The following is a 14,989-nucleotide window of genomic DNA, read 5'->3' as shown; positions in this document are numbered from 1 at the left end:
CAATGTGTAGGGAACATGTCGCAAAAATTTGTTTCGCCTGTTCCACGCAAATCAATGAATAATTTCATTTATATATTTAGATGTCATATGATAAAGACTTTTGCATCAACTATATCGTATTACTTGAAAATCACCTAAATTCAACCTCGAATAAATATATTTTTTAGGATAATTCGTAATAATGTATTTTTTTTCTTAAAATACAACTTAATATATTTCGATTTCTGTAAATTAAAACTTTGTATCACTTTTTTGGAAAATAAATAATTTATTTAAAAAACAACGATTTTTTTTTAATTTTGAAATTTTTATCTTCTTTTTTTTTCAAAATATCTTGGTTTTCGGAAGTTTTATGATATTTTTATCTATATATTCTTTTTCCTTACTGTCTATTGTATCGATTAAAAAAAAAGAAGTTAAAATTGATGCATTAGATCCCGAGATAAAAGCAAAAGAAGATTCCAGGGTTACCGTAACCCATGTATGGTGAAATCAGGTGGCGAAAATAGTGTGGTGTTCAAGGGTTAGTACAAAACGTTGTAATGTTAATTTTTTAAATTTTTTTAGTGAAAACGAATAGCTTTTTTGTTAGTAAGTCGTTCTTGGAAAATTTCAAAAAGACAATTTCAAATAAAAACATTTTTTACATTACAATATTCTGTATTATTGACAATACAATATATTCTGCTAATTATAAGAAGGAAAATTTGCAAACAAGATAAATGATTGAATCATCTTTCTAAAATATATTATAAAAATGCAAGGAATTGAAAGTCGAACAAAAATTGAAGTCGGAATTCTAATTTTGTATAGTTAAAATCTCCAAATTCAGAGATATATCTCTCTAAAATTTTTATCATCTCTGGTAGTCACCTGAACTATTCCCCCGACGTTTGCTGATGGATTCGTAAAATTGAATGGTGGCTTCTGTCTGTACTTATTAACCAGTCGAGTGAAATTCATATAATTGATTGGGGCGGAGGCAACAATGCTAAAATAACTTCGATATGCTCGTATTATTGAAAAATCCATGTTTTTTTGTAATAGTCCTTTCATATATTTATTTGGATGTTTCTCATCGTAAAACTCAATGTCAATACCAACGACAAAATATTCGCCTACAATATGAAATAATTAAAAATAATATTATTTAAATAAGGTGAGCGATACGCGCGCGCACGCGAGAGTGAAAAATAGTTATAAAATTAATAAAGTATAAGTTGAAAAATAAAATTATACAAAAAATTATATAAATTATATATGAACTTTTATATACACAGGATGTTTATAAATTATTTTGTATTTAAAAAATTAATATTTGTTTGTTATTATTTCTTAATTTTTTAGTTAGATTTTGAAAATTTATTTTCTGGAAATTAATTATGAAAAATTCACGACGGAGTAACGTTAAAAATAATTAATTCGATTTTATTTCTTCAAATTTAGTGCTCCATTGTCTTAACGCAGTGAATATATATATATATATATATATATGTACGAGTATCATGCACCATTTCCATGTCAAGATATCGATTATTTCACATTTTTCCTATATAGAGTCTAATATCTTCAATAGTAAAAATGTTCACTTTTTACTATTGAATTTCCATAATAAAAAAAACATGATTAAAATATAATAATAATAAAGCTCAATAAATTTAAAAAAGAATAAAACGAAAAAGGGTTACGAGCCTAAAAATTAGTCGTTATAAAATTGAAATTATTAAGAAATCACAGAATAAGAACATGTCATTTCGTTATAATATAAAATTTAATTTGCCGGTAATAAACAATAAAACATAAACAAAACAAAACAGACGTTTCGATCCCTGTTGGATCATTATCAATGTTATAATATAAAAGTAAAACGGTGAAATTATTTAAAAAATTAGAATATAAACATTATAATTCACTCTCAATCGCAAAACTTATAAGACTCACAGTATTAATGTAATAAAAACCACGCTCAGTGTAACATGAAGCTTGTACAACGGTTGTAGTCAGTAAAAATGTGAACTTCTGGACATAGTATGCGGATTATCTTATATAACGTATGCTAATCTAATATAAAAATATCAATTATCAGACAATGTGATGAGAGTTGAATAGTCATCTCTCTAGTGTGTTCAGAGACAATGACTATTCCACTCTCATCGCATTGTCTGATAATTGATATTTTTATATTAGATTGGTATACGTTTTATAAGATATAATTTCGTTCTAATCCGCATACTATGTCCAAAAGTTCACATTTTTATTGACTACAACTGTTGTACAAGCTTCATGTTACACTGAGCGTGTTTTTTATTACATTAATACTGTGAGTCTTATAAGTTTTGCGATTGAGAGTGAATTATAATTTTTATATTCTAATTTTTTAAATATTTTCACCGTTTTACTTTTATATTATAACATTGATAATGATCCAACAGGGATCGAAACGTCTGTTTTGTTTATGTTTTATTGTTTATTGCCGGCAAATTAAATTTTATATTATAACGAAATGACATGTTTTTATTCTGTGACTTCTTAATAATTTCAATTTTATAACGACTAATTTTTAGGCTCTTAGCTCTTTTTCGTTCTGTTCTTTTTTAAAAACATGTTTTTTAGGAATTACAAAACCAGCGATATTACATTTGATTCAACGTTTCCTGAAGCAATAAGAGTCTATGAGTGATTTGCCACAAGCTGAGAAATCATGTTCACTCAATGAACTTTATAGTATATTAGATAGAGCCTTCCTTATACTAAATCGTAAGAAAAAACTGTTGCCTGATGGGAGAAAAGAAGACATATGAATACTTTTCTTTCTGTTTTTTCTTTACTATTTATAACAGAATATTAATCAACAAATTCCTGACAAAGAAAACACTACAACATTTGTATTAGAATGTCATTGAGTGGCATTCACAGCTTAGAATCGTTTTAAGTACAGTCTTAAGATATCATGAATAATTAGAGAGCCGTATTAACATCTTAAGACATTACTTAAGACGGTCTTAAAATACCGTCAGACCTATTAAATACCGTTTGTTGTCTAGAATTTGGGACACTCTTCGATATGGTTTACTTCAGTATATGTATACATATAAAGATCATTGTGTTCAGTATATTTAATTATTTTTAGTACATATAATTCAATTATTTTTACATTGTTTGCCGTAAATTTTTTTATAATTAATTTTCACAAGAACAAATTCTTTAAATTTGAAAGGAAAATTTAAAAATAAATAGCAAAAAGTTATTGAATTTTCAAATGTTAAAGCGATTAATGTTGACCACTCTGTATATAATCTTACATATAATTATATAGTATAAACTATATATATAGGTATATATATTATATGTATCCAGTGTATATGCCTTGTGGCATTTATATTCACTTAAAAATACTGTTAATTAGTATCAATAAAAGTAAGTTAATAAAAAATACAACATATTTCTCAGTTATTTTATTTTTGTTTACTTGGATTATTTTGATAAAAAAAAATATATTAGATTCCGCAATTCTCATATTGTGATACTATCGTACATTATTTAGCTAATGACAGTTACTTTTCACAGTATATATACCTGATTATTTTACAGCAAATTTATACCTTTTTCCAAGAGATTCATTTTGTCCAGAGCCATCAAGAGACCGATGTGTTCGTAATAGTGTCCAAGTATCAAGTAAACTAGAACATAATTTACAATCGCGCGATAATTAGAATTCCTCTTTCCGGTTTTTAGTCTGTCGTGTCCGCTTTTTCAAATCGTGATTGCTGAACCGGTTACATTTAAACGTTTATTTTTAGAATTCAGTTTTTTAATTTAATATGTGTAAATAGATGCGTGACTAATGAAATTAATGGCATGCAGTATCTATTCACAAGTCTGAGACACTTGTAGTATGCGGGTTGTTTTACATGTAAGTTTTATTCGTATTGCGATATAAATCAAGGTATCGAAATGCGGGTAGTCTATTTTGAATCGCGCAAGTTGATTGGTAAAAGACACACGTTTCTCGTGGAACTGAACTTTTAAACAAGAAATGAAAAGCGCACGAAAGAAGATAAACATTAAAAGTCTGGCCTATATACTTCAAAAAGAATTGTCGGTGATGAAAATGCGTTACAAGTTAGTAAAATTATGATTTTATTTTGATAAATGTGATAGTAATATAGAAATTATTGTTTTAAAATAAACGTTCTTATTACTTACTTCGCGTACCTCGATACGTTTGTCTGACGAGTTCGTGAAAAGGATTTTTCATGTGGGTTACATGATAAGGTTCGTTCCACGAACGACGATAGTTTACAGCAATTCCAGCTGCTTCGAAAGACATTAGAATTGTAGTCGCAACCGTAGACATCTTATTAAACTCGAACATTGTTGAATTCATATATAAAAACGTTACCTATGGTAAATAAAATGTTTACAAAAAAAAATATATATATATATCAGAGATAAAGCGATTTTTAATTTAATTTTACATTAATATTATTAAAAACATGCGCTTATCAAAGTGAACTACGGAGTATCACCCACTTTGGTCCAATTGAAAGCCATCAGTACTGAAACCACGGATTTTGCAATTTGAGTATCTGGTGGCCTTGTTCTCGCAAACGTTGGAAATTCCTTTTTATTCGACGTTTCGTTATGCGTGCAAAACTAGAAAATATGATACTTGTCAGTGAAAACTTTCATACTAAATTTTATCCAATTATATACATGCTATCAATGCAAGCGAAGTACTAAAATTAATAATATAAGAAATTATTATACATATGATATCATTAAAATGTTGAATGCAGCCGCCATTCTGGCTTCATGGATGCAAGTTTCTTGAGGACCGACATATGCGGAAACGTTTTTTTTCCACAAATCCGCCGTCATCAAAATGCTCATTTCTTCATTACCATAAGTTTCGGCAACGAGAAAATCCAACTTATGTCCGCGTCTATTAAGTTCCCCGGCATTTACCTGCATTTTAAGCAATACTATTTTCAAGAAGAACATTTAAAATAGAGAGACCAAAAGCAGTACTAGAAAATAGTTAACTTTATCCAATGCTTGTAAAAATATTTTGCAGTAATATGTTAGTAGTTCTGTCGTAATTGGAAAAATCTTATTGAATCATTTCTCGAAAAATCGTTTTGAATTATTTCTCGACATTTTTTTTCTTAATTTTAAAAAGCTCTTTTAAAGCATCTAATATGTTTTAATTAATTGATAATAACGATATAAGATTCGACAAGAATAAACCGGAAATGTTATTTTGTGGTGACCGTAAGTTATTCTAGTTTCGCGTAATTGACGTTCAATTAGATAATCATATTTCCGTGTGACTAAATTAAATTGCTAAATTTAATTATCCATTTCCGTAGTTCTAATCGCAGTTGTTCGTATTTAAGACAGGGAGAGTGAGAGAACGCCGAACGGTAAAAACGATTATTCACCTCCTCCACGGCGAGAGTGATAGCGCCGGATATCCGAAAGCCGGGACGTTGATATTCAAGGTCATCATCACGTCGTTTCGATCCGGTGATGTATCCCAAAGTAAACGTCTCGGCATCCACTCCTTTATCAATGAGCAAAACGTGGATCACCATCAAAAACAAATACATCCTTTCCACATTTGTCAATAGCGTGCGCAGCTGTATGAAGCCTTCACGTGAAAAATATTGTTAATATATCATACCAGTTTTTACATACAAGGAAACATTGTGAACCCGAAATCTTCGATTTAAACTTTTGTAGATATGTAGAGTAATTTAAAACATGAATAATACAGTATGCGTTAGTCGCTACTTAAAGATATGATTTTTGAACTTAAAAGCAAAAAGCAATCTTTTCGCATACAGCTCTTAAACTAATAAAGACAAATGTTAAAAATTAAAGAGTAATAATAAGTTAATGGGGATTACAAAGTGATAAAAAAAATTTTTTTTAATTAAAAAAATAAAAAGAATTTTACTGTTATGTCACTTTGTAGCTCTCAGCTTATATTTAAACTTTGATTCTAAACATTATTTGTCTCCGTCTTTTGTTTAGTTTAAGAATTATATTGGAAAAAGTGAAAGCTTGCTTTGCTTTTGATGTCTATTCTCATCGAATTGATGTCACATCGATATTGAAACGATAATGTCGATACCAATTCAACATCAATTCGACGTTCAATTAATTGATGGTCATTTCTTGCTGAGTAATTAGCAATTTATTCGTAAAGAATAGAATAGACTGTATATTTCTTTAAATTATTGTATCAAAAAAATGTGCAATATAATTAAATAAGATATAATATCTTAAAAATAAGAAAATTAAAAATTATATGGATGCCCAAAGAATATTCGTATAGTCGAGAAATTTAGCTTCTATAAAATCAGAAACTCACACGAAGCTCGTTTATATTTGAACTGTTAATAAACAATATTATACGCAGATCATTGTTTCATAACACATACATTATGATATAATGGACTGTTTATAGTATAATAAACAAGATCAAATACATACGATTGTGTTTATCTTTCGTCATTTATCGGTATGAGCATGAGTTTGAAGATAGGTGCCTGTGGCACTATATGGATAATGGATAAAACCAGTAAGCTCCGCGGGATCGCAATAAACCTCAGCAATCTCCTGTGGTGTATCCAACTTCTTTTTGTCGATATTTTCTTTGCGCTTTTGTTTAAGAATGCGAACTTTCTTTCGTTGTGCGATATCATTCATGCATGCGAGATATTAATTTTGCAAAAACAAACTTCGTTTATTTTTACTAACATAATTATTCTTCTTTTATATTTTACAATATTTTAAGTTGCAAAATCAAACTACTAAAATCTTTCGTTTCATCACAGAAAAAATATTGCAAACGATAACTTTTATAAATTCGACGTGTATATTTCTTAGTTACAATAAGTGCAGACATTGCATTGACTAATTTCCGACACGTAATCGCTTTTTTTTAAACGGTAAGGAAAAGTCGTAACGAACGAAGTACTCCGAAGTTTAATGTCAGTCAGACAAAGATTAATAAACGTTCTCGAAAAAATTATGTCCCGCTTTCGGCGGCGTGATACGTGACAATATCACAGTATGTGTGAGCAGTGTTGCCAGAATTTTTCAGCTGAATGTAGAGATCAGACTTAAACATGTACTAGATTGTACCAACTTAAAAAAAAAAAATTTAGTACAATTGTAAAAAAGATTAAAACACATATTTAAACTAAATTTCCTCTTGTTGGAAAGCTTCCCTTGTGTTTTTACCAATAAAATATTAATATCTTCATATTTGCGAAATCGAAATCAACAATAAAAGTAAAATAAAGAATAAAACTTCAGAATTCAGACTCAAAAATAAAATTATATATAATTTTATTTATAATACATATATATATATATGTATATATAAAGTCAATGATGAATTACAACATAAAGGATATCTAAGGTGTTCGATCCATGAAAAAGTTAGTGATAAAAACATGCCACGTTAGATTATTTTTTCTCCTACATTATTTTTATTATACAGTAATCTTACAGTAGCTCGTTGCAATTTTTGAAAGTAGTTTTTAACTATTTTTTCTAATCAATGATAATGCAAAATAGAAATCTTTCACTCAAGATCGTAATATGTATAAAAAAGATATTTGTTTGCACAACAGTTCGAATCAAAATATTTGTTATTAAGATAAAGCTTTCTTACAAAATTAAATTCGATAAAGGAGCATAAAAGCCAATTCGCAAGATATACGTGTAAGTATGTATTAAACAATTTCTTCGTAAATATAGCAAATGTTTCGACCTTATATTAGGTCAACTTCTTACAAAATTTATCCATTTTTGTAGACTCTAACAATAAAAATAAAATTGCAATAAGAAATACTCAAGTGTAACTTAAAATTTAAAGAAGTCTTGTTAAATATATATTTTGAAAAATAAAAATTGTTTGTCAAGTTACGTAAAATAAGATTATGCAAACTTGTATTTATCCGAGAAACGTTACTGATAAGTTCAGAAACAGGAAGAATGTTTATTTGCAATTCTACGGCAAAGTATAATCAGAAATTTATTTAGGCCAAACGGAAATGCCCGATTTGAATATCGCACTTGTTATACGTGCCTACTGTTTTAGATTTACCTTATTAATTTAATTAGTTCCTTAATTAATTTCTTCAAATAGAAGATTTATTTAGAATTGAAAATTTGCTCAAAATTATTTATTAGGCATTAATATTGATTATTGCATATTTATTGATGATTAAAATTACATATTCACATTTAAAGCTAACATCGACTGATATTATAAATAAAATAATTAAGCTTTCCCAGCTTCTTTTAATAATAAATTCTTAATTTAATTTAATCTTTAATTTAATTTTTGTAAATCTTAACAATTTGCTCTCAATTAATTATTATTAATTTAAATTTGCACATTTATAAGATTTACAAAACTAATACTAATATTAAACAACTAATATTAAGAAAAAATATCTTGCACATTTTACGCCTCTCGCAATAAATATTTAAGAGTTGATACAAATAATATGAAAAAAAATAGATCTTTTCACATAAATAATATTTCATAATTGCACAATTTTTATTTTGTGTTATTATAAAAAAAGAACTTTTCTCTACACGGAGAGAATTTTTTCTTAGAATTTACCCTGAAAATATGACAACCGTGGGACAACATTGTATTTCGAAGAATTTTAATATAAATCTTTCTCATTCATTAATAAAACTACAATAAAGTATAAAATAAGTTTGATCAATTTTACTGAAGTGCATGGTAAAAATCTTTAAAATATTGTATTGTACCACAATCATCATATTTTCAGGGTAAATTTTAAAAGAAAATTCTCTCCGTGTACTGCGTAAGAAATTACAATATTTTGCCAGTAAAAAATCGTCAGTTTTAATGTTTCATCCGCTGTCTTCTTCGCGCATCTTTTGAACAGCTCGTTTTTACTTTAACGAGCGGCTCATTAGCCATGTACAGGGCGCTCTCAAATTGCCAACGTAGTGTGCACATCTCTTGTGGATGCACGAAGATTAACTCTGTATGATACGCCGCCGAATCAACAAGATGAATGAGATCGACAATTGTTCGATGGCATAATAAATATTCTTTTGCAGCCTTTTTATATTATTTTATTTACGACCTCGATCTATATACACATTTTTCAATTTCTTTAATATTGATAAAAATAAATAAATAGAGAAATATAAAAATATTAATATATAGATTTAATCGAATTCAATGTTACGAAACGTTCAATCTTTTGTGCTAACACTCATAAAGAATTTTATAAATTCGCTCAAAAGTGGCATAGAGAATGTTCCGAATCGATAGATTTGATCATGCGCGATAAAACCGTGTATCAATTACATTCGGCAAGGGATAACATAATTATTCTTTAATATTAAAATAGCGGAATATTAAATGATATAACAATATGTTATGTCAAAACAATAATATTACGAAATAATAATTTATTGTGTGTATACAAAATTTACTTTAAAAAAAAACAAGGAAATTGTATACTATCTAAATATCCTTATTAATGACATTTGCTCCCATCGATTTCTCAAATGTTACTATTGATGAAACTAATTTTGACTCGAATAGTCGTATTTTTACCACGCTATAAAAGAAAAATTTATTTTCCAACCGCCAACAGGAAAAATTTGCAATCACGTAAATCATGTAAATCACGTATGACAACAGTATGAAACAAACGAATCATGTGAGACGTGATAAATTGTGTCTACGGTTCAGTCTTCCATCCCCTCCTCCCCCCCTCTCTCACTTACTCTCTTTCTTTCTCTGGGGTGATATAAACCCTTGCGGACCAGATTTGTCAACCGTGATCAGCGCCATGAGTTTGTCAACGTGCAATGTCGAGTTCGCTGTTAAAATGATCCCAAGAGAGACGCCCAAGCACGATTACTGGCATATCGTTGCGTACTCCGATTTCACAATAAAATGTAAATTCATTTTAAAATTCTCTCGCTGCAGTCACCCTCCGGGCACGTTTCTCTGTCCTGTCGGCGCGCATTTGTGACTCGATGTAAATATACGCACTAGCTTCCATCGACGCATATAGTTTATTTCACACTATGGAGAATGTAAATAACTAAATCAAAATAGATTTTACTTTTGTAAAAATACTTTGGTAAAATAGATATGGTAGACACACAGCTAGTAGGAGCAGATTCACGTCGCTCTCTTTAAAAAATAATTGTTTCACATTTGTATAATTATAAATGTTTATGATAAAACATATTTATGTAATTATATTTCACACTTGTATCTTATGCGCATGCAATACTTCATTGATCTGATAAATAGAAAGATAATAATTTATGCAATACTTCATTGATCTGATAAATAGTAAGATAATAATTTATGCATTACAACACAATAAAACATGTTTCAGTAATCTATAAACAGATTAATTTCGACCATCGAGATACGTATTTCATTAATCAAACGCACATGAAAGCGGAATGACAAAATCATTGAATATGTTTTATTGAAACAATTAATTCCAATATATATATATGTAATATATGAAGTATCTAACATATATTTGCGCACGTTTGCGATCAAGAAGTAAAATTTAGCGCGAACCAACAGGTTGAGTGAATAGTCACTCAATATTAAAGAATTACATTTTACTGCAACAGTGTGTATAACATTTTAAATGCACATATTTGATATATTTTATTCAGTGACCAACGATTAAATATTTACTAAAGCGTTATTAATGTTTTAAGCGAGTGCTATTTAACGAATTGTTTGCACACGATCAATTGATTGCGACTACGAGAGCGTTTAATTCCGCGTAGTGTCACAAAAAAATTCTACTTCAACAAGAGTTTGCTATCCATCAGAGAGAACCGCGTGAAAGTCAACTATTAGAAACATTATTTATTTCATTTATTAAACCTCTCATATCTCTAAAACTCTTTGACTTATTAAACTAACTTCATTAAAGTTTACTCTGATCACGATAAAGTTGTTTATTTTTGTGTATTAAATAATTTTTAATTGGTCGGTTCTATATGCCTAATTTTATTTTTATTTTCTTTCCAGAATATTAAAAATAAATATAAAAAATAGACATATTTAAAGGGTATAATATAATTTAATTAATTTGTAATTAAAATAAAGTTTCTTAATATTGTTTAATTAATTTGGGTTCAAAAAAATATCGAGATGAATTATCTATATTAAGATATAATAAACTAATAAATATTGTAAATTACCTTTTACCCGAACAAAAATAAAGTATGATTATTTAACTTAAAAATATTAGCTGTAATTTAAAAATTGTTTGATTGCAGCAACTAAAACTGATGGATAAATCGTCTTCAAGTACATAGCTTTATCGAAAAAGTTGTACCTACGTTCCGTTAACCACATTAATTCAACAGCAACTCGTTAATTACCCAATTGCGTTCCAATCGGGTATGCGAGTTGATCGCGCTACGTTTTGACGCGGGAACCAGAATTGACTGTCAAAAGTCGACAGGTCTCGAGATTAAACGATGACAGATCCGCAGTTTGTCACTCGAGAATGTAAGCAATCGAGGTCACAAGGTATATGCTTTAAAACCTTAAAAAACGTTCTTCTGTAAAAGGCGTTAAAGAAAATTTATCCAGATATAATATACATCAGTATAATCGGGATTCAAAAAGCAAGAAGCAATTAAAAGATTTGCACAATTATATATCGAAAGGTGTAAAAATAATCTTCAAGAAGAAATGTATAGTATAATTTACTTAATGAGTGTTCCTACTTTTTATCATTATTTTATAATAGCATCATTTTATCACTATTTTATAATAACATGCGGAAAGTTTTATATATACAATTAATAATGTGCAATTACATTCGTGATTCTATCAATTATTTATCAATGCTAATAATCTTTCATCAAATATAATAAGTGATCCATCAGATAAACAGACAGTTATATTCTTTCTTTCATGTGCAAGGAAATTTACAACTCTCGAGTATACTTGTGAATAGTGAAAGCGATGCAACGGGCAATTTAAGAAACGAACGGTCAGTCCCGTCGGGGTTAATTGATTCGCTGCCTTTGGACAAACGCGTGATCATGTGCAATGCTTCGCGTTGCGACATGCACTCTTCCCTCGAATTATTTTCCACCTCGCGTGACGTTTGCCCATGTTTTGTTATATGAACTTTTTAGCTGGATCCCGGTTCGCCGGCAGGGAACATCGAAACTGACGAATCGGCGAAGTGCAATTTGCTGTAAAAAGTCGCATATACACGACCGCGCGATCATGACCGTGGTAATTCACACAATCGTGTCATACAGAATTCATGCTGCAGAACTAGGGGCGAGTCTCGCCAAAGAATTATCGATTAATCGGCATAACTTAATACAGGAGATACGCTTGCTTCTTTTGTGCAATGCAACTTTAATATTCAATACGATTTTCGCGGATCTTCCGACCATCTTTCTTGTAATGCGTGGCCTTGACGTAGTTACGCAACACATCTTAGAGGAACTACCTCGTGACCAGTCTCGTTTTGTTCAACGACCCGATGGTTTTAGTGTCTTATTAAAATAGATCGCTATTAATATAATGAGTCGGAGAACGCATGACCGACGTGTACGCTTCCGAGAACTGGTGAGAATCGATCTTGCAATAGATATTGTAACCGCGCTGACGTCGACGGTCCTTCTGAAGCTGAATTCTAATGCTCACACACAATGTTGCCAGAACTAGTACTCGCGATTATATCTAAGTCAATCTTTATCATTTACTGTTGTGTTATCGATCACATTTCATAAAATCACATCAACACTACTGTATACATCTATTCGGTATAACCGTTATGCGACGTAAATCTTATTATAGGCAAAATATACGCGTTTCCTGCAGTAATTCTTCTTGCCAACATGCGAGTACAACACACACGCGCTTTTTTTATATTTTAATTTGTGAACATCTTGCGTAGTTATCGGTAACTTTTTTAAAATTATTATTTAAAATGACCCGATAGGGGTCGAAACGTCTGTTACAAAATTCAGATTGTTGATATAAATATTTTTAATCACATAATAACTTGAGTGGTTCATAACGCTATATTATACACAGTAAAAAATTGTGCGTCCATATGTAGAATTTACAAAATTCAGATTGTTGATATAAATATTTTTAATCACATAATAACTTGAGTGGTTCATAACCCTATATTATACACAGTAAAAAATTGTGCGTCCATATGTAGAATTTTCTTGTGTTACCACAATTTGATTATTACTTCAATGTAAAATCAACATATAACTGATATGTTATTATTTTTGTAACATTTTGATGTTACAAAAATGCTTTATTACTTCAATGTAAAATCAACATACAACTGATATGTTATTATTTTTGTAACATTTTGATGTTACAAAAATGTTAGATTCATGTCACCTTTCTAACTTAACAATTGCGTATGTCAATTAAAAATGGAATATTATTTTGAATGTTTTCAACATAATTGTTTCAATTAATCTATATATCTCAAAGTCAATTTAACATCTAAGAATTTTTTCATTCACATTATACGAACAAAAATGTTTTATTAACATTTTCTTACGAGTTACTGCAACTACTCTTCTATGTACTCTACTTATTTTATATGTTAGTTTTAAATCATCCCTAAAGTCAAAATAACTAATATAAATGTAAAGTATTGTGTCAATTATTTAACATTACTAGTTTAATAAATAACACAAGACGAATGAGTTACTTTAACTTAAAATTTAGAGTGGATCTCCTGGGACATGTAAAAAATGTTAAAATTAACATTTTCTTTTTTACTGTGTATTATATATGTTAATTTATTTAATTAGTTGAACCGTTATTCTTTATTGCATTTCAAAATATGCGCGTTTCTGAATACAACGAGTCTTTTGGACACTTGTGACTAGTCACGCATTATTTGCACGAATTATTTTCGCGGTGATCTACAACGAAATCGCTAACAATACCTACGTTAATTTGTCGCTATTGTTTGAGCGGATAGATCGGCGAAAGCTGATTAGAAAATCTGAACGCCGAGTTGAGACTGAAGGCACAGACACGGAGAACGTACACTATGTGATGCAACATGTAGAGGCGTGCCTAAAATCCTCTATGTAACATTCTATGTGACACAGATTCGAGAGCACCTTTTTTGAAAGCTAATAATCATGATCGCAATGAGTCATTACCGGTGTCGAGAGAGTCATAATTTGTTTCGTATGACAATCGGCATCATGTGAGACTATTCTAATGAAGAATCTTTTTTGCTTTTCTTTCGCTCATCTGCCGAAGCGATGGTGTCTGCGCGAATTTTATTCTGTTAATTTTACATACTCCAATCTGATGGAATATGACAAAAAAATATTCAAGAGAAAAGAAGTGTCTCGTTTTTTTCATTGAGATTTATCAGATTCTTCCCGATGCAATGTGATTAAATCTGATACATGCAAAAAAAAACAAACAGAGTCATGTAAGTTTCTCTCTACGTCTTACATATTTTCCCGTGCAAAGACCGTAAATTTTTATCGTGCAAATAAACATTAAACGTGCGTTGCACGTTTCAAATGCAAATCAGAGTCCTGATGCAATGTTTAACGTCGTATAATGCATGTTCTTTTATGCTTTTCTTTTTTGGGCACGTATGTTTCCCATTTCACAAATAATAATTTGCGTTTTATTATAAAACAATAATTAACATATATATTACGTCGAAACGACGAAATAATAATTGACTGTTCAAGAAATAATTATTGCCGACACTATTAAAAATCGCATGTGATAGAAAAATTGTAATACATTTTACTTTCATTATTTTCTATACAAGCTTTTCTTTCAGAGAGCTAAATATAGTATAGTTAACAATGCATTTCATATACGTTCTATATATGTAGAGAAATTGCTTTGATATATATCTATGTATATAAAATATGTATATATATATATATA

General features: G+C 29.4%; 1 protein-coding gene across 1 annotated transcript in view; it reads right to left on the bottom strand.

The window, feature by feature from the left end:
* The window catches only part of LOC108764454 (guanylate cyclase 32E), a 48,870-nt gene that overhangs the window by 31,818 nt on the left and 2,063 nt on the right, over nt 1-14,989 (bottom strand). Inside the window, exons 2-7 of the mRNA XM_018512717.1 lie at nt 5,445-5,653; nt 4,771-4,968; nt 4,534-4,656; nt 4,207-4,402; nt 3,603-3,680; nt 874-1,118 (exon numbers count right to left, since the gene is read on the bottom strand). Of these exons, the coding sequence (XP_018368219.1) occupies nt 874-1,118; nt 3,603-3,680; nt 4,207-4,402; nt 4,534-4,656; nt 4,771-4,968; nt 5,445-5,653 (1,049 nt within the window). The remainder of the gene's footprint in view (nt 1-873; nt 1,119-3,602; nt 3,681-4,206; nt 4,403-4,533; nt 4,657-4,770; nt 4,969-5,444; nt 5,654-14,989) is intronic.

The sequence above is a fragment of the Trachymyrmex cornetzi genome, unplaced genomic scaffold (assembly GCF_001594075.2).
Source record: "Trachymyrmex cornetzi isolate Tcor2-1 unplaced genomic scaffold, Tcor1.1 scaffold424, whole genome shotgun sequence".
Lineage (NCBI taxonomy): Eukaryota > Metazoa > Arthropoda > Insecta > Hymenoptera > Formicidae > Trachymyrmex > Trachymyrmex cornetzi.
This window is presented reverse-complemented; position numbering and strand designations above follow the sequence as displayed.